Raw genomic sequence first — 20,243 nt, forward strand, 5'->3', positions numbered from 1 at the left:
TGAAGTTGGTTGGATTAAGGATTTGTCATTTCCAATTTGTGAATCCGAATCGGAGAAATCGTGAGCGGAAAGAATTCAAGAAGGAACTAATCGGAGAAGAGAGCGGTGGAAGGCCAAGGTCGTCGCCGTCGCCGTCGCGTGAGCGAAGAAGAAGAAGAACGCGCTTCTGAGAGGTGAAACAGCTTAATCCCTTCAACCCTAATTCCCAATTCCATGTCTCTTTGTAATTTTTACTTTATTTTTATTATTAATTTCTGATAATAATCTAAAGAAAAAACAAAATCTGAATTCATTTGGATCAATGCAAACATTTCTATGGGCCACGCTAACCGCACCCCACAGTGAGCCCGTTACACTTTTTTAACACAAGAGAATCTGAAAACAAAATAATCTTGGGCCTTTTGCTGATTCACCCCCCTGAGGCCCGTGTTGACTGTTTTGGCCATAGAGAAACATGAACAAAAGAATAACCCTGTTGGGCTTTGCCTTTAGGGTCTATCGCCCCTACTGCTAGTCACGATGCCACATTCAGTTTGCACCCCCTGTTTCTATCTTTCTCAATTTCTAGAATCTTAATTTTAATTAGTTCTTTTACTATTTCTTTTAGTGATTAATTGCTAATTTTTCCATTATTCTCTTAGACCTTTAATATGATTTTTGACATAGAAAATGTTCAATAAAAAAAATATTAGTTTAGGCTTGTATTTTAATTCTTTTGCTTGATCAAATTCTTGTCTTTTTGGCACATAAAAAACCATAAAAATAATAGTATTTTAAATTCGATTTTTGTACTATTTTGCATTGTTCACTTTCATGTCTTGTACCATATTTTCAAGTGTTTATGTTAGCCATTTTACACTAATTCTTGTATCGTTATTTACTTGTATTTTTACTTGTAATTTCGATCTCCGCTTATGCTTATATTCTCATACCACTTTTTGCTCCTAACCATTAGGTAGAAACCATGACAACTTTAGGAATTAGAGGTTCCCATCATATTAGGCTAGTTTTCATCTTAGGCTAGTTTTGTTTATTTTCCTTTTTCGACTTTAAAGTACTTAATAAAGGAAGAGGCGAATCACATTAAAAGTGGGAGAGAAATGAGTGGGATTTATTCCCTAATCTGTTTCTCAAACACTTAGTGAGAGAGAAATGAGTGGGATCCATTCCCTAATCTGTTTCTCGATCACTACAAAGAGAAATGAGTGGGATTCATTCCCTAATCTGTTTCTCGATTATTAGAGAAATGAGTGGGATTCATTCCCTAATCTGTTTCTCTATCCATGTAGAGAAATGAGTGGGATTCATTCCCTAATCTGTTTCTTTGACATCATACAATCTAATGTGATTCAATTCGCAGATTAAAATCCCTTAAAAATCACCAATCAAAACGTCTTAAAGCATTTAATAAAGGCTCAGACCTAAATCAAAGTAACGAAGTGGTGCGGAACCTTGTATTGGGTTTTGTTCATCACGGAATTACCCTAAAAAATACAAACCAATCTTTCCTCTCTCGCCTCCGAGGCATTCTTTCTCTTGCCTTCAGGGCATTCTTTCTCCTAATCGGACACGTTATTTCCGCTCCATTCCCAGCTTAAGACTCCAGAGGTCGAGCAGCGGAGTGCGAATGTAACTGTTCGACTAAAAAACACAAAAACAAACAAAAACTAAAGAGCCGAACTACGGCGCTCTGATTCCTGAAAAGGATACGTAGGCATCAAGTCGCGGGGCTTGAACGAGCACAACTATTTATAAACCTTATTTTCCCCGTGTTTCTTCTTTCATTTGCATGCATTCCCTTAGTAATTAAGCTTTAGATTTATACACCCTTAGAATAGAGCAAACATAAGTGGATCCTGTGGGGTACCACAGACGTGAGGGGTGCTAATACCTTCCCCTCGCGTAACCGACTTCTTACCCGATCTTTGGTCGCAAGACCTTTTCTTATCCTTATTCTAGGTTTTCTGATATTCCTTTCCCTGATGGGATAAATATATTGGTGGCGACTCTGTTGTTTTATTTTCGCGAGCGTGCGACAATCAGTAATGACAGTCTCTTGAGCCTTGATACTCACTAAATAGACGACAAAGATTTCTTGAAGGATTGTGAAGAAACTCAATAAACATGCTTATTTTTTCCTTCAACTTAAAACCGAGATAGAAAGTTTTTCTTTTTAAATACTTTAAACCTCTGTTTTTAAAAGAACCAAGGTAATAGATTACTTCTATTGCCACAAAAATAGTGAAAGGAAAAAAACTGAAGTAACATTGTATTGTTTCATTTTTTTTTTTAATTTTTTACCATTCACCAATTTCTTTGTGTGTTGCAATATGATTAAGAATAAATTTCTCGATGTTGTCAATCAAAGAAATCAATATTTATTATAGAAAGTTTTCTTTGATTAACAGTATTAGAAAGTTATTTCATTAAACATTGGAAAGTTATTCCATTAAACATTGACAAGAGGTGGAAACAACAACAATTAAACAACACCTTTACGTGAGATAGATTACAAGAAAAAAAAAGATTTGTTCAAGGTTGGTGTAAGAAGAACAACAATACAAAATCCACAAATATTTTTGTCTCACATTCTATTAGAAAGAATGATGTTTAAGAGTATGAATCAACTGGACATGTGAGTTAGGTTTAAGGTTAAACTTAGTGAAAGAATTCTTTTATAGTAAAATTTAGGTATCATACGCCTCGGTAATTTGAGAAACCGAGGAATAGAATATTTAATAATAAAAGAAAATCTTAAATAATAAGAAAGGCCTCACTTTTAAATAATAATACAAGGCCTCACTTTTGTATGCACTTTAAAGTTGTAGAAGAATGGTGACAGCAGTAGTGGGTCTGCTTATTATTTCCATTTAGTGTTTATTATTCCCATTTTCTTCTCTTGAATTTACGCTAGTTTGTTAGAAGATTGTATGCAACCATCTTTTTATATGCAATGTACTTGTAGTCCGCATGACATGATGAATTTTGAGCAGATTATCCCTTCCTGAATTCTTCTTCATTTCTTCTCTTAAATTCTTGGAGTCCACACTCACTGAAGGAGTGAAATTACCTTGATCACTTGGCATCATATAAAATAGGTTGCAATGGTTCAAAGATAACACTTATGACAAAAACCTTTTATTCTCAGTGGTTACAAATTTGAATCCCTTAAATATACCTTTTCAATGTCAAATATACTATATTTTAACCAACATAAAATATAACTTTCTCAAATCTATATTTTTGAAAATTCTCCCATAACTACTCCTATGCACTGCTTGGTTGTTGCTCTACTGTTGTATTGCAATTGTGTTTTCTTCCGCTCAATTTGAAGCCGAGATGTAGTAATATTAGGATTAGGCGATAAATAAGCCATGTTTTATATTTAAAACTTCAAAACAGAAATAATTTTACCAAATATGTTTAGAATGAACGATGTGAAGCTTTTTTGTTGACAAAATGAGTAGTATGAATTTAATAAAATTAATATTAGTTTCATTAATTTGAGAATGCAACATAAAAGGTAGAACCATTTTCTTATGTATTGAGAATGCAACATATCTTTAATTAATAACTTGATAGCATATTATCGATCAATTACATTTTCACTCATAAACTACCAAACACGAAAGCTTAACAACAAAATGACATTGATTTTATTTAGCACACAACAAAAATAGACATCCATCCTATCCATTAATTCAACAAAAGATGTACTCATCCCGTACAGTAGACATAGAAGATTATCCTGCAAAAAAAAAATTTAGTACTTTGAAACAACAGCAAAACATTGCTATATAGGGGCAGATTGTAGAAATGGTTTGGCTAGAAAAAATAAGAAAGAATAATGGCAGTCAGTACCTGTTTATCATTCATCCACTTTAGAGCAACTAGACAACTGCATTCACTCCTTCCACCACGTGATGGCTTTCATTATCAATGTGTTCAACAATCTGGAATACCTTTCTTTCCAAGAGGGTATGAACAATACTGATCCTACCAAGCCAACAAAACCGGTGAAGAATCCTATCCCCATGCTCATGTATAATGCTTCCAAAAATACTGAATTCTCATCTCCTGCATCATCGGTTGTTGGCACTTGATGTTTTGGTGGATCTTCTCCAGGGCATTTTCTACCAAGTGGCTCTCCACACAGATATGGATTTCCTTCAAAACTTGAAGCACCGAAGGTCTGCAAATGTGTTCCAATTGGAATTTTTCCATAGAGCTCATTGTTTGACAAATCCAACATACCGAGACCATCAATTTGGGTTAGACTAGAAGGAATTCTTCCTGATAAGTGATTTCTTGACAAATCAAGAAAATTTAGCGAATTTAAATTTCCTATGTTTGAAACGATTTCTCCGCTGAGATTGTTCCTTGACAAATTTAAGGAAGTCAACCCAAATAAGTACTCTATTTCAGTTGGTATTTTCCCTGTCAAATGATTACATGAGAGATCAATGCTTTTTAGAAAAACATCTGCTTTTTTGAAGGGTCGGTATACACCTTTCCACATCAGGAATAAGTTGAAAACATAAGCTGTAGAATATGTCCCACTCCTGGGTGAATACCTGTGCTCCATTGATGCAGTTGAGTTCACGAAGTTCTGAACCATTGAAGTGAAATTCTTTATGCAAGTTGGGATTCCTCCTGATAAGCTATTTTGTGACAAATCCAAAACTCGGAGCTTTCTCAAATAACACACACTCAAAGGTATATTTCCGTAGAAGTTATTGAATCGTAGGCTTAAAATGACTAATTGTTGCAAGCTATCTCCAATCCATGAAGGTATTTGACCATGAAACATATTTTCCCCGAGGTCCAAAAAGGCCAACTTGTTAGAGCAATTCTTCAATGAGGAAGTGAGTTGACCACTTAAACTATTATTTCTTAAAATCAAAACCTCCATGTTAACAAGGGTTCCCATTGAGAATGGAATGTTTCCAGATAACTTGTTATTGCTCATGTCAACATATATTAATGAAGTTAAACTACTCCAACAATCGGGTAACTCACCTTTTAATTGATTGTTTGATATATTAAAAATTCCTAAAATGTTGGGACTATTTTTGTTGCATAGAAAAGAAACTAAATTTGAAAATTTATTATCGGAAAGAATCAGTGCTCCTGCTTGAAGTAAACAAGAAGGAATGGGACCTTCTAGTTTATTTGAACTCAAATCTATATAAGAACCTTGCTTAAGCTTAAGTTCCAACTTAGGAATCCTCCCAGTAAGATTGCTATTGGAAATGATCATGATAGACAGTGTTTGCAATTTTTCCCAAAACCAGTGAGGTATTGGAGGTAGATAACTGACATTTGAAAGGTAAAGAAAGGATAGTTCGTTTTGTGTTTTAAGCCAATTAGGAAATTTAGAGTCAAAATTACAAGATGAACCATCAAATTGAATTAATTGAAAAGGAGGAACCCATTGATTGTGAATACATGATTACACTCAAAGATGTTTTTGATTTATGGCAAACTCAAATGAGCATCCAAACAACAAGGAGGAATCAGAAAAGTAAAGCATTTGATCACTCATGAAAGCACAAGATGATCTACTATGCATATAAGTCGACTCAACACAAGCTGAACATGAAAAATGCAGAAAATCAGCAGTTAGGTCGACCTACTGTCAACCCAGGTCGACCTAAAATGAAGGAAAATCCATATACTTCTGCTAGGTCGACTCACAGACCATTCAGGTCGACTCAAAATGAAGAAATCTTCATATCAGTCTGTTAGGTCGACCTACATAGCAACTAGGTCGACCTAATCTGAGAAAATGTTCCCAGAACGCACCAGAAGAGGATTCTGGTCGACCTACTCCTTCAACAGGTCGACCTAACTGGGAGCAAAATTCAGCAAGCACTGCTAGGTCGACCTAACCTCTACAAGAGGTCGACCTAACTGATCAAGATAGTCCAAAATTCAGTTATTCTTGATTCCAACTGCTATGCAATCATATATATTGTGCAAGGGTTAATTATTCAGTAACACTAACGACTGAAAGATACACAAACGCTTCTCATCTTCGTTCTTCATCATCTCCAACACAATTACACATAATCATTCTTGCGTTGCGGGTTAGTGATGAGTTCGATAACGTCCATGGAACGGAATTGAAGATTCCTAGTGGGTGAAGGTTTGTGGGGTTTGTTGGTGAATAAAATCTGCGGGTTTTGTCCTCCACGACGGGTGGTTCTTGGGGGTTTTTATCAAGAGGCGTTCATTGAGGATTCGGCTGAGTGTAACGATTGAGGAACGGGGAGTTCAAGGAATCAAGACACTGCAGAAGGGAATCAAAGTGAAGCTCTTGGATAACCTTGATCTGACTCAAGATTAAGGGGGAAGAAGATTCAAAGGATCGACATAATTGGTTTATCGTTTATCGCTTTGTTATCTTCTTTGTATATACTACTTTCAACATTAATGAAAGATTACCCAATTTCAATTTGGAATTGGGGGCAGACGTAGTCGTAGCGAGGACGATCGACGAACTGCCTAAACAAATATCGTGTTCTTGTCGCTTTTACTTTCTCTTTTACTTTCTGTTCATAATTGGTTATAAGTGCAAAATTGATCAACGATTCAAGTGTTAAAATTGTGAATTAAAGTTCTGCACAAACATCACAATTCACCACAACTTGAATCACTATCAATTTGAACCTATCACCAAGTGTTTGTGTTTTTGCTTTATCCAATCTTACTGCATTGCAAATCAAAGTTGTCAGTCTAGAAGTTAATTGGATTTCAGTTGTTAAACGTATTGGTTAGCTATCATATTACTTCACCATCAATTCCACTTACTTTTTGGTTTTGAAACACATACGACCTTTGCAATAGCGGTCCAGAATAGACGCAAGTCGATTCAGAACCGCTTTCGCTCGAGTCTGTAGAAAAATTTGTAAAAACTTAGTGAGATCTATTCACCCCCCCCCCTCTAGATCTATAGGCCAGCGTCTAACAAGTGGCATCAAGAGCTCTGGTTTATTCCGTGCTACGTGAAACACTTATTGGAAAGATGGCTTCTGGACCTAAAGGGGCTCATAATAGAGCTCCAGTTTTCAACGGAGAAAACTACGGCTATTGGAAGGATTGTATGTGTGTCCATATCAATGCAATTGATAGGAACATCTGGACAGCTATTGTCAATGGTCCATTTCAGATCACTATGACAAATGCAGCTGGTGCAGTTGTTCCAAAACCAGAAGATACTTGGAATGCTGAAGATGAAAAGAAATATGCATACGATTGGAAAGCGAGAAACATTCTAATCTCAGCTCTAGGAGTTGATGAATACTATCGCGTTTCCCATTGTAGATCAGCTAAAGCTATGTGGGACACATTGCAAGTTGCCCACGAGGGAACGGATGATGTCAAACTAGCTAGGATCAATACGTTAACTCAAGAGTTCGAACTTTTCCACATGGAAGATGGTGAAACCATCGAAAGCATGCAGAAAAGATTCGTTCACCTGAAAAATCGATTAAATTCTCTTGATAGACCTGTTTCCAATGCAGTTGCTACTAACAAAATCTTAAGGTGTTTGAACAGGGAATGACAGCCCAAAGTTACAGCAATTAAGGAAGCAAATGATCTCAACACTTTAGACATTACCACTCTCTTTGGTAAACTAGAGGAACATGAACAGCATCTTAAATGCCTTGACATGCATGAGAAGAGGACAAAGAAAGAAAAGAACATGGAGAAAGAGGTAGAGAAGAAGTCAATAGCTCTAAAAGCTTCAAGCTCCAAGACCTCAAAACGAGAGCCAAAGAATAGTGAGACTAGTGATGACGAAGACTCCGATGATGAAGAAATGGGACTGTTTGTGCGAAGGTACAACAAGTATATAAAGAAAAATGGAGCAAAACATTCTGACAAAGGATTGATCAACTATAGAAAGCAATCAAAAAGGTTCAACCAAGATGACTCTAACAGTGGAAAAATTAAAGGGCTTTGCTACAATTGTGGAAAATCAGGTCACTACAAACCAGAATGTCCATACATTAAGAAAGATAAAGACAAGAATCAAAGCAAAGGTCATAACAAATCCAAAAGAGCTTACATAGCATGGGAAAGTGACTCATCCAGTGCAAGCTCATCAAGCGATGAAGGGGAATTGGCAAATCTATGCTTCATGGCTTATAAACAAAAGAAAAAGAAAGCTGTAAGTCATCTTAAACCTGAACTTGTAGATAAGGTATCTCATGATCAATTAAAATTAGCTTTTGAAGAACTACATAGAGATGCTATTGAAGCTTTCAAACTTTTGGCCTCAAATAAGAAAATCTTTTCATACCTTGAATCAAAAGTTGAGAAGACCGAAAAGGATATGGAAGCTTTAAAACAATCTATGTTAGACATTCAAAAGGATAAAGTTGATATTGATCCTACGTCATGGTTTGGTTGTGAGACATGTCATATTTGGCAAAAAGAAGTAAGAGATCTAAAAGTCAAGTTAGACAAGGCTCTACAACCAAAAATAACTTTTGCAGTTGATCCAAATAAGTTCAAAAGATCATATACTCCGTTATATAGTAAATACACTTTTGTACCTAAAGTATCAACTAGCAAGACAGCTCATTCTCATCATATTACCTGTCATTATTGTTGCAAAAAGGGTCATACCATTGAAAAATGCAAATTTAGGAGAATCTTAGTCCCTAAAGGAGTGTTTCAATGGTTACCTAAGTGCAACACATTATGTACTCACAAATTAGGACCCAATGAAGATTGGGGACCTTCCACTCTAAATTAATCTTGCAGGAAAAGTGTCTTGACATCATTGATAGGTGATGATCCCATTGATAAAGGATGTTCAAGACACATAAAAGAAGGCATATCTCTCTTGATATGTCATCTATGAAGACTGAAAACCAAAAGATCTACACTTAACAAGAGGGTGTCACACAATGAAGACAGAACACCTACATATTAAGAAAGCGGTAACATGCACATTGTTCACTTCCAAAAATTTCATTGATTCTATAATATGCTATCAATTAACATGCTTATAGTGACTTCATGTATGTTTATTCATATATCTCGATTTAATATATGTTTTCATCATTCTCATTCATAACATATCATATTTTGGGCATACAAGCAAAGAACAAAGCAAAAATACATCATATAGAAACATCTCTAAGGCTTTTTTTTCATCATCTAAGGGAACTTAGGTCGACCTACTCTGTTCTTGAGTCGACCTACAGAAGAATCCTCTGTTCAGAAAACTAAAAAGGCCCAGTTGCGTCGACCTACTCATATTTTAGGTCGACCTAAATTGGTCGGTTTTCATGTTACTTCTGTTAGGTCGACCCAGCCTCACTTTAGGTCGACCTACTGCGTTAAGTTTTCCAAATTTGGGTCTGTTAGGTCGACCCGACCCACTCTCATTCATTCAAAACATTCCATTTGTTCATTCCCTCTCATCCTCATCACATTTGGTACGGCTAACCCTAACTCCTCAAACTCAAAAACTGTTCAAAATCATCCTTCTTACACAAAATCATCAACAACTATGCCTCCAAAATCAAGAAAGGGAAAGGAAGTTGCATCTGGATCATCCTCACAACCGGTAAGTGCTGTAGCCCTTGTTCACCCTGATTGTAGAGATAATTTTGAAAAATGGCAAATGAAAAGGAAGGTAGTGAAGCAGTACATCTTCAATCAACATGTTGCTAAAAATATGCATATTCCTGAAGTTGTGAGTCTTATTGAGCATCAAAATGTTCATCCCCTTTTGGAATGTGCCACACCATACTGTGAGAACACTGTTAGGGCATTCTATGCAGGGTTCACAAGAGAGGCAGGCTGTAATTTTAGGTTTAAGATGGGGTCAAGATCTCATATCGTTGACAAACGTGCTTGGATCAGTATCTTTGGTCTCAACATTGTAGGCGATGAATTACGTATAGAAGACGGGGACGTACCGGGAGTCTATGATCATGTGGCCTACATGAAGTCTATCCTCAAAGATCCTTCCGTCTTTGACAAACCTAATGAAACAATAACAGCCGGTCACCTGAAGAGAGATCCTAGGCTTCTAAATTGGGTCATCTCAAGAGTCATTCGACCACGAGCAGGCGGATTTTCCAGAATTGAAAGGAATGAGATTATGTTGATGTACTTGATTCAAAACAGAACACGTGTGCACTGGCCACACTTTCTAACTGCTAAGTTTGAGGAAGTAAAGCAGAAGACTACTGCTCTTTGTTATGGCTCGATCATACAAACAATTGTGAACCATTTCGGCATGAAGCTCGATGGATTATCATACATTAGCATGAAACAGAACCAGGACTTTTCTCAAACAACCTTAACTCTCATGGGATATCATTGGGATCCAAATAAGGGAACCTATTATCTCATTCAAAAGGGGACCGGAAAAATCCTCTACAACTATGATGATCCTACAGAATTTGGTCACACTGCAGAAAATGAAGAAGAAGGAAATGATCAAGAAATAGCAAATGATGAGGATCATACCATGGAAGATGCAGCTCATGACACGGATGCAAATTGGAGATATGTTCTGCCACAACAAGAGGATATCCCTTGGGGATACACAACTCCACCTCCTCCTGATCAATCCAACATAATATCTATGCTTGAAGCTATGCAACTTCAACAACAGCAGAACTTTGAAACTCAACAGCTTCAATTTCAAACAATGCAGCAGCTTCAACAAGAGAGATATGAGGAACAACAACGTCAATATCAATCGTTGTACGGCTTGGTTCAGGAACAAAAGAACGATTTTGAGACGTTTGCATCCAACTCTGTATTGAGGCAGAATCAGTTTGAGGAAACGGCATTGCATCGCCATGCTAACATAAGCCAAAGCTTCAATACTCTTAACATGTCTGTGCTGGATTTGTTGGAACAGGTTGAGGAAGATCGACCTCATACATTTCAAAGAGGAAGAGGAAGAAGGGGCAGGCGTTAGGACATATCGTTTATCATATCATCATTTCATTGCATTTCATGTCATTAAGTTCTTTTTGTTAAAACATTATATGATGTAGTACTCTTTGTTGTCTTTTATTAATCTCTTGGACTACTATGTATGTTGTTGGTTTTCTTTAAAACATGTTTAGTTCTTATGATTTCACCATTTACATGTTATCTATCTCTATGACTACCGGTATTCTTTATTTCTCTTGTTACTCTCCTACTCTATTTTCTTGTTTCTCTTTTTGATGTTGTCAAAGGGGGAGATAAATACAATAGATGCTGAGTGTACGGGGGAGCTTTGTGAAGAGACTTCTTGGTTGAGAGATAGATGCTGAGTGTACGGGGGAGCTTTGTGAAGAGACTTCTTGGTTGAGAGATAGATGCTGGATGTACGGGGGAGCCTTGTTGAGTCTTCATCACTTACTACCAAAGCTTTTGACTATTGGTTTGCCATCATCAAAAAGGGGGAGTATGTGAATACAAGATTACACTCAAAGATGTTTTTGATTTATGGCAAACTCAAATGAGCATCCAAACAACAAGGAGGAATCAGAAAAGTAAAGCATTTGATCACTCATGAAAGCACAAGATGATCTACTATGCATATAAGTCGACTCAACACAAGCTGAACATGAAAAATGCAGAAAATCAGCAGTTAGGTCGACCTACTGTCAACCCAGGTCGACCTAAAATGAAGGAAAATCCATATACTTCTGCTAGGTCGACTCACAGACCATTCAGGTCGACTCAAAATGAAGAAATCTTCATATCAGTCTGTTAGGTCGACCTACATAGCAACTAGGTCGACCTAATCTGAGAAAATGTTCCCAGAACGCACCAGAAGAGGATTCTGGTCGACCTACTCCTTCAACAGGTCGACCTAACTGGGAGCAAAATTCAGCAAGCACTGCTAGGTCGACCTAACCTCTACAAGAGGTCGACCTAACTGATCAAGATAGTCCAAAATTCAGTTATTCTTGATTCCAACTGCTATGCAATCATATATATTGTGCAAGGGTTAATTATTCAGTAACACTAACGACTGAAAGATACACAAACGCTTCTCATCTTCGTTCTTCATCATCTCCAACACAATTACACATAATCATTCTTGCGTTGCGGGTTAGTGATGAGTTCGATAACGTCCATGGAACGGAATTGAAGATTCCTAGTGGGTGAAGGTTTGTGGGGTTTGTTGGTGAATAAAATCTGCGGGTTTTGTCCTCCACGACGGGTGGTTCTTGGGGGTTTTTATCAAGAGGCGTTCATTGAGGATTCGGCTGAGTGTAACGATTGAGGAACGGGGAGTTCAAGGAATCAAGACACTGCAGAAGGGAATCAAAGTGAAGCTCTTGGATAACCTTGATCTGACTCAAGATTAAGGGGGAAGAAGATTCAAAGGATCGACATAATTGGTTTATCGTTTATCGCTTTGTTATCTTCTTTGTATATACTACTTTCAACATTAATGAAAGATTACCCAATTTCAATTTGGAATTGGGGGCAGACGTAGTCGTAGCGAGGACGATCGACGAACTGCCTAAACAAATATCGTGTTCTTGTCGCTTTTACTTTCTCTTTTACTTTCTGTTCATAATTGGTTATAAGTGCAAAATTGATCAACGATTCAAGTGTTAAAATTGTGAATTAAAGTTCTGCACAAACATCACAATTCACCACAACTTGAATCACTATCAATTTGAACCTATCACCAAGTGTTTGTGTTTTTGCTTTATCCAATCTTACTGCATTGCAAATCAAAGTTGTCAGTCTAGAAGTTAATTGGATTTCAGTTGTTAAACGTATTGGTTAGCTATCATATTACTTCACCATCAATTCCACTTACTTTTTGGTTTTGAAACACATACGACCTTTGCAATAGCGGTCCAGAATAGACGCAAGTCGATTCAGAACCGCTTTCGCTCGAGTCTGTAGAAAAATCTGTAAAAACTTAGTGAGATCTATTCACCCCCCCTCTAGATCTATAGGCCAGCGTCTAACATTGATCACTAACCTTCATAGTGAACGAGTTATGAGACAAATCTAGGTTATTCAATTTGGAGAGGTTTGTGAAATGAGATTCAGAGAGTATACCTTCAAAAGAGTTATCCCTCAGGAACAAACCCTCTAACTCCGTAAGCGATCCGACGCTCATGGGTATTTCTCCAATTAATTTATTGTTGTCAAGATTCAACCGTATTAAAGATGAGAGGACTGAAAGGTCAGGTAACATGCCGGAAATATGATTATCCGATAATGACAATACTTGTAAAGAGGATACATTTCCAATAGAGTTGGAATAGTTATGATGGATGATAAAATCTGAAAGCTCTCCACTCAAGTGATTATTATCAACTCTAAAATCCTTCAGGGTCCGTATATACCCAATGGATTTAGGGATCTTGCCCTCTAGACTATTGTAATCTAGATAGAGTGTCTCAAGTGAGTGCATTATAGTGCCAAAATCATCAGGAATGATACCTTTTAGTAAGTTATTATTCAGATAGAGGACTTGAAGATTGGAGGTGTAGTTAAACACCCAGTGGAATATCATCGATGATGATGTTAACTGATTCGAATCTAGTTCAAGGTGAGTAAGAGAAGTGGAAAAATTCAAATGGGAATCAGATAACAAAGGGATATTGGAGTCAGAAAGGCCACATTCACTTAGATACAACTCTTCTAGAATTGGAAGCTTCCCTATGGATAACAAAGTGTGATGAGCAGAATTGTTGAGATTTTGAACTCCAGTCAAGTCAAGATTTCTCAAAAAAGAGAGGTTGGATAGCCACTCAACATTACCTTGAGTTTGGCCGTTGATTCTAAGATCAGAATTGTAACAGAGTCTAAGAGACTGCAACAATGAAAGATTTCCAAGTTGAACAGGAATTGCTCCACTGAGTTTATTGTAGCTGAGATCAAGGTGTTGCAATTGTGTGAGATTTCCAAGTTGAACACGAATTGCTCCACTGAGTTTATTGGAGCTGAGATCAAGGTGTTGCAAAAGTGTGAGATTCCCAAGCTGAACAGGAATTGCCCCACTGAGTTTGTTGTTGCTGAGATCAAGGTGTTGCAATTGTGTGAGATTCCCAAGTTGGAAAGGAATTGCTCCACTGAGTTCATTGTCACTTAGATCAAGGTGTTGCAATTGTGCGAGACTTCCAAGGTGAGAAGGAATCTCGCCATTATAAAAGCTATATGAGAGATTGAGGTATCGTAATTTGCTAAAGGAGCAAATAAATTTTGGGATTTGACCACTATTATTCAAAAAACTAAGGTCCAGATATTTTAGATATTGAAGCATAGCTATTGAAGGATTGATTTCACCACTCAAATATTTCGTATCAGATCCATGCAGATCAAGCGTTTGAACATAACCTGTTTGGGTGTTGCAATGAACTCCATTCCATGTGCAGCAGTCTTCATTTGGACCTTCCTTCCACGTGGACAACATGCCATATTTGTCTTGAACACTTTGTTTGAATGTGAGGAGTGCGTGTCTCTCCCTCTCTTTGCACTTCATGTCTCCATTTTCTGTTGTTGAGTTGAACCCAAAAATGGAGGACACCACCATTGATGCATGAAATAATATAAGAATAATATAAATTTTCATCTTAATCTCACTAATTTAATAAAGTTCAGATTCTCTCAAATGGATACTACATTCTAAGAGTTATACAAGCGCATATATATAAAGAATTATGCTCAATAGTTTTTTTTTTTTTTATGCTTTCTCTTATTTTAAATTTATAATATTCTTCATTCTTTGATTGCAATAAATTTAACTTTTTGACTTGTCCATTAAATGATATGATCTTTTGAATTATCATTTTTGGCTGGCCCATTTATTTGTTGCCAAATTTCTAGAGGCTGCTTTAGGCACCCTAGCGAAAAACCAAAATTGCTCTTATAATTCAAAAATATATTTTCAAACGCATTTTAAATACATTAAATATATGTATAAATAAGCAACATTGTCATTCTGTTTTTTTGGAGCTTTGGCTCTTTTATATTGATTCTTGCCTTCTAAAAAAAATAAAAAAATTGTCTCAAAATGTACTTCAGAAATAAATCTGAAGGCATGCTTCCGAACGCACCCCAAACATACTAAATATATGTGTAAGTGACATCTCATTTTTTTAAAAATTATTTCAGTAAATTCTAGAGAAATTTTTCTCTCCGTGCAAGGTTAAACTGATACATGATACACATAAATGTAAGTCTTTTCCTCCACTTAGTGTGTATGTATAATGTGGCCTTATTTTTTCTAATATTCTTGTTGATGGTGGCAGGCAGGAATTGGAAAATATGTATTTTGCTCTTCCATTAACTACTTTTTACACCATTACCCCACTTTCATGTGCTAGCACAGTCATACATGACAATTTAGAAATGATGATAATAAGTACCTTTAAGATCATATGGATTGGCGTCAGTAATTTTCCTATTATCTTCGTTTCTAGATGCTTATTTATTTTTATTTTTAGTTTCTTTCACACTGATTTTAATTTAGTCATCCTATACTTTCTACTTTTCACTTTTGTAGACCCTGCTTTATCTTAAAAACGTTTAAAAGGCTTTTTAGTTATGACTTAGTCACGAAGCACCACATCTTATCGTACTTTATTTTGGTAGGAATTTACCGGTGGTCTCTTTCACCTTTGTGATAAGCTAAAATTGTGTTTAAAATTCAAAAATATATTTTCGGACACATGTGAGTCTAGTTGGTAAAAATAACGGTTGACTAATAATCTAACTGAAAGCTTATAGTTTATAGCTGATGGATGATGACTGATAGCTTATAGTTAATGGCTGATGACTGATAGCTTATAGCTTATGACTGATGATTGAGGCTGATAAATGATAAGTTAATTAAAGTGTTTGGTAAAATTAACGGTTCAAGTAACTTATAAATGTAAAATGACATAAACGATATTCAATACATAATTATTTAATTTAAAATTAAAATTAATTATAAAGGATAAAAATGAACTTATGTTATAGTTTCCTTCAATATCAGAGGAGGTGGAAGCATCGTAAAGAGGAGAAGGGTGAGCACCATAATTCAATCTGGTAACTTTGATTTTTTGTTTTATTCAGAAACCGAAAATGAGCAATTTTGGAGATTCAATGGCTTCATCTTTCTGGGGCAACAAAGAGGTGGAGTGGACAGTATCAAACTCTCAGGGAGCTTAAGGAGGTATGGTAATTTTATAGAGAAAAGGTTTTGTTTCTATTAACTATAGTTTCAGAGGGTATGGTTATGTAGGAGTCAATATTTACTCAGTATACTCTTGCGAACGTTTACGCGCCGTGTAATGTTTCTGACAGGAGGCCGTTGTCAACAGTAACTACTACTTATTACTTGGAAATATCAACGTACCAAGAAAACCAATGCCAAAGGTAATGAATGAAGAGTTTTATTACACGATGAATACTTGTGTCCATATCAGAAAAATCAATGTAAAAAGAAATTAAAACTAATAAACCATAAATTGTCAAATCAAACCTCTAATTTATTTCTTTTTGAAAATGAACTCTCTTACTACTTGTCCATATCAGAGAAATCAATGTAAAAAGAAATTAAAACTAATGAACTCTAAATTCCCAAATCAAACCTCTAATTTATTTCTCTTTGAAAATAAACCCTCTTACTATTCAATAATGCTTCCATTGAAATAGGGAAGAGAGAAAACAACATTTGTAAGATGGTTTAGCAAACAAGATTTTAAAGATTGGGACCTAAGTATAACAAAGAGAAAATAGAGAAGAGTAAACTAACCTTAGTGAAAAAGAAGACCGGAGAATAATCGAAGATTGTTCTTAGCAATAGACAAGGGTGGAATGCCAACAGTGGAGAGCAAAACCGGTGTTGTCTTGTGAGAAGCAAACAAATACTCCATTTCTTTTGGTATTTCTCCTATAAGATTGTTGCTTGAGAGATCAATGCTTTTCAAAAAATCTTCTCTTTCGTAGACTGTGTGTACGACACCTTTCCACATCAATAATATGCTCGAAATATCCACTTCCTCATTTGCGAATGAATACTCCAATCCAATTGGTCTTATGAAGTCTTGAGTCATTGAAGTAAAGTTGTTCACACAGGTCGGTATTCCTCCTGATATGTTATTGAATGACAAATCCAGCACATGAAGTTTTCTCAAATAACAAAGATTTGAAGGTAAACTTCCATTAAAGTTATTAAACCGCAGGCTTAAGATTCTTAACTGGTGTAAACTTTCTCCAATGAATGAAGGTATTGGACCATGAAACATGTTTTCTCCAAGGTCCAACCATTCCAAATTGTTTGACAAGTTATTCAAGGAAGAAGGAAGTTGTCCACTCAAACTGTTATTTCTTAACATCAATACAATCAAGTTAACAAGAAAGCCCATTGAGAATGGAATATTTCCCGACAACTCGTTATTGGCCAGATTAACAAGTTGTAATGAGGTTAAATTATTCCAACAGTTAGGTAGCTCACCCTTCAGTTGATTGTTTGATAACTCCAAAATCAAAATACTAGGCTTACTTTTGCTGCATAGAGAGGAAGCTAACTCTGAAAGTTTATTATTAGAGAAATCCAATAATACTGCTTGCAATAAGAAAGGAGGAATGGAACCTTCAAGTTGATTTGAATGCAAATATATAGAAGTATGGTTGGCAAGGTTTAGTTCCAAACTAGGAATCTTTCCCGTGAGATTGTTGTGTGAAATATCCATGTAAACTAGTGTTTGTAATTTTCCCCAAAACCATAGAGGTATTGGAGATAGATTACTAACATTTGAAAGGTAAAGATAAGATAATTCATTTTGTGTTTGAAGCCAATTAGGAAATCTAGAATTCAGATTGCAACCTGATAGAGCTAAATCAACTAATTGAAAAGAAGGAATCCAGTCATCACTAACCTTTATAGTCAGCAGTGAGTTGTCGGAGAAATGTAGGAGTTTCAAGTTAGAGAGGTTTGTGAAGTGGGTTTCTGAGACAAACCCGTCAAAAGAGTTTCCACCCAACCTCAAAATCTCTAACTTTGAAAGCGATCCCATGCTCGTGGGAATTTCTCCAGTTAATTTATTGTGATGCAGCTCTAACCTTCTCAAAGATGACAACACTGCAAGGTCCTGTAACGTGCCTGAAATCAAATTGACCCCCAACGCCAGTTCTTGTAACGACGACACGTTTCTGTTACATTTGGATTCATTGATATGAATGAAACTTGATAGCTCTCCACTCAAGTTATTATCATCAGCAACAAATGTTTGTAAAGTGCATATATTCCCGATGGATTTTGGAATCTTTCCTTCTAGATAATTGCTTGAGAGATTGAGACTTACAATTGAATGCATTACGTTGTCAAAATCATCAGGAATGACGCCTTTTAACAAGTTAAACGAAAGGTCAAGGTGTTGAAGATTGGAGCTGTAGTTAAGCAGCCATTGAAATATCATTGATGATGCCAATTGATTTTCAGACAAATCCAAGACAATAAGAGAACTAGTGGAAAAGTTCCAATGAGCTCTAGATAAAGGAAGAATATTGGCGTCAGAAAGACGACAATTTCTTAGGTGTAACTCTTCAAGTCCTGGAAGCTTCATTAGGAACTGCACAGAATCGTTGAGATTTTGAACTCCACTCAAGTCAAAAACTCTCAAAGAAGAGAGATTTGATAACCACTCAACATCTCCTTGAACTTGGTTTTTGATTCTAAGGTCAGAGTTGTCACAGAGTATAAGAGACTGCAATGATAAAAGATTCCCAAGTTGGAAAGGAATTAGTCCAGAGAGTTGATTGTTGCTGAGATCTAAGTGTCGTAGTTGTGATAGTTTCCCAAGGTGAGAAGGAATCTTGCCATAATAACCATGATTTTTCCATTCATAAATAAAATCAGCATCAACATTTTCATAGTATCCATAACCACTGAGGTCTAGATAAATTAGATGTTGCAACTCAGTTATGGATGGATTGATTTCACCACTCAAATAACCAGTTTCTGAACCATGAAGATCAAGACTTTGAACATAACCTGTTTGGTTGTTGCATTTGACTCCCATCCATGTGCAGCAATCTTCATTTGGACCTTGCTTCCATGTCGACAACATGTCATGATGGTCTTGAACACTTTCCTTGAACGTGAGGAGCGCATGTCTCTCCTTCTCTTTGCATTTCATTGCTGAGTTGAATCCAATGGTGAAAGACAACACCAACAATGAATGAAATATAAGGATATTAAATTTTCTCATCATAATTTCACCAACAAAGTAATGATAGTTTTTTTTTTAATGGATGCTATATTCTCAAATGTTATAGAAAACAAAAGTAATGATAGTTTTTTTTTTAATGGATGCTATATTCTCAAATGTTATAGAAAACACGTCTCTCTCTCTCTCTCTCTCTCTCTCTCTCTATATATATATATATATATATATATATATATATATATATATATATATATATATATATATATATATATATATATATATATATATATATATATATATATATATCATGTTAAAGTAAGGCATTTTCGTAATTATAACTATTCTTTTCTTTTAATAAATTTCATTTTTGTTGACTAAGTAGAGGACATTTCTTTGTATTATTATTTTTCACATCTTTTTTATCCTAATTATTAGTTCTTTTTTATTTCGTGAAGATACAAGACAAACAAAAATATTCATTAACAATTTTTCTTTTCATGTTACCTTTAAACAATTATACAATTGATGAATTCATTCTCTGCCATACATATTTCCATCCAATGTCTTTCATTAAACAATTAGCAAAATACCCGTATATCCGCACGGGTAAATATATTTGATACTATATAGATTCAATTTAAATATGTATGTAAATTTAAAATGAGTTATTTAATTATAAAATGAATAATAATAATAATATTAATTTAATTTGATATTTGAAAATAAAAAGTTTGTATTTCAAATAAAGACAATTGTTAATTAAAATAAAATATGTATTTTATTGATAGTGGCCAGTGAAAAAAGTAGAAATTTTGACATTCGAAAATAAAAATTTGTGTCTAAAATAAAGATAATTGTTAATTAAAATAAAATAAATATTTTGCTGAGAGTGGCCCGTGAGAAAAATAAAAAAATTTACATTTAAAAATAAAAATTTTGTGTCTCAAATAAAGACATTTGTTAGTTAAAATAAAATATGTATTTTGCTAATATACTACAAGAAATGTGTTCCCCACCCACGTGATGTTGTGACGTGGTAAAAACGTGGCTAGAAATTTGTAGTTGCGATGGGGTTAGCAC

The 20,243-nt window shown here is 35.5% G+C and overlaps 3 protein-coding genes across 3 annotated transcripts; all 3 read right to left on the reverse strand.

Moving 5' to 3' along the window:
- Nucleotides 1-3,904: 3,904 nt before the first annotated feature.
- On the reverse strand, nt 3,905-5,260 carry LOC131649712 (receptor-like protein EIX2). Its single transcript, XM_058919470.1, has one exon. It carries the CDS (start codon nt 5,258-5,260, stop codon nt 3,905-3,907), a length of 1,356 nt encoding a protein of 451 aa, XP_058775453.1.
- Nucleotides 5,261-10,398: 5,138 nt separating this feature from the next.
- On the reverse strand, nt 10,399-19,281 carry LOC131643622 (receptor-like protein EIX1). The gene is made up of 2 exons (XM_058913883.1): nt 16,748-19,281; nt 10,399-14,499 (listed from the first exon to the last, which is right to left on the reverse strand). Exon 1 carries the CDS (start codon nt 19,206-19,208, stop codon nt 16,749-16,751), a length of 2,460 nt encoding a protein of 819 aa, XP_058769866.1. The 5' UTR covers nt 19,209-19,281; the 3' UTR covers nt 10,399-14,499; nt 16,748.
- LOC131649717 (LRR receptor-like serine/threonine-protein kinase SIK1) lies at nt 12,962-14,539 on the reverse strand. Its single transcript, XM_058919476.1, has one exon. The coding sequence runs from the start codon at nt 14,537-14,539 to the stop codon at nt 12,962-12,964; it is 1,578 nt and encodes a 525-aa protein (XP_058775459.1).
- Nucleotides 19,282-20,243: the final 962 nt, after the last annotated feature.

The sequence above is a fragment of the Vicia villosa genome, linkage group LG1 (genome assembly GCF_029867415.1).
Source record: "Vicia villosa cultivar HV-30 ecotype Madison, WI linkage group LG1, Vvil1.0, whole genome shotgun sequence".
NCBI classification, from domain to species: domain Eukaryota; kingdom Viridiplantae; phylum Streptophyta; class Magnoliopsida; order Fabales; family Fabaceae; genus Vicia; species Vicia villosa.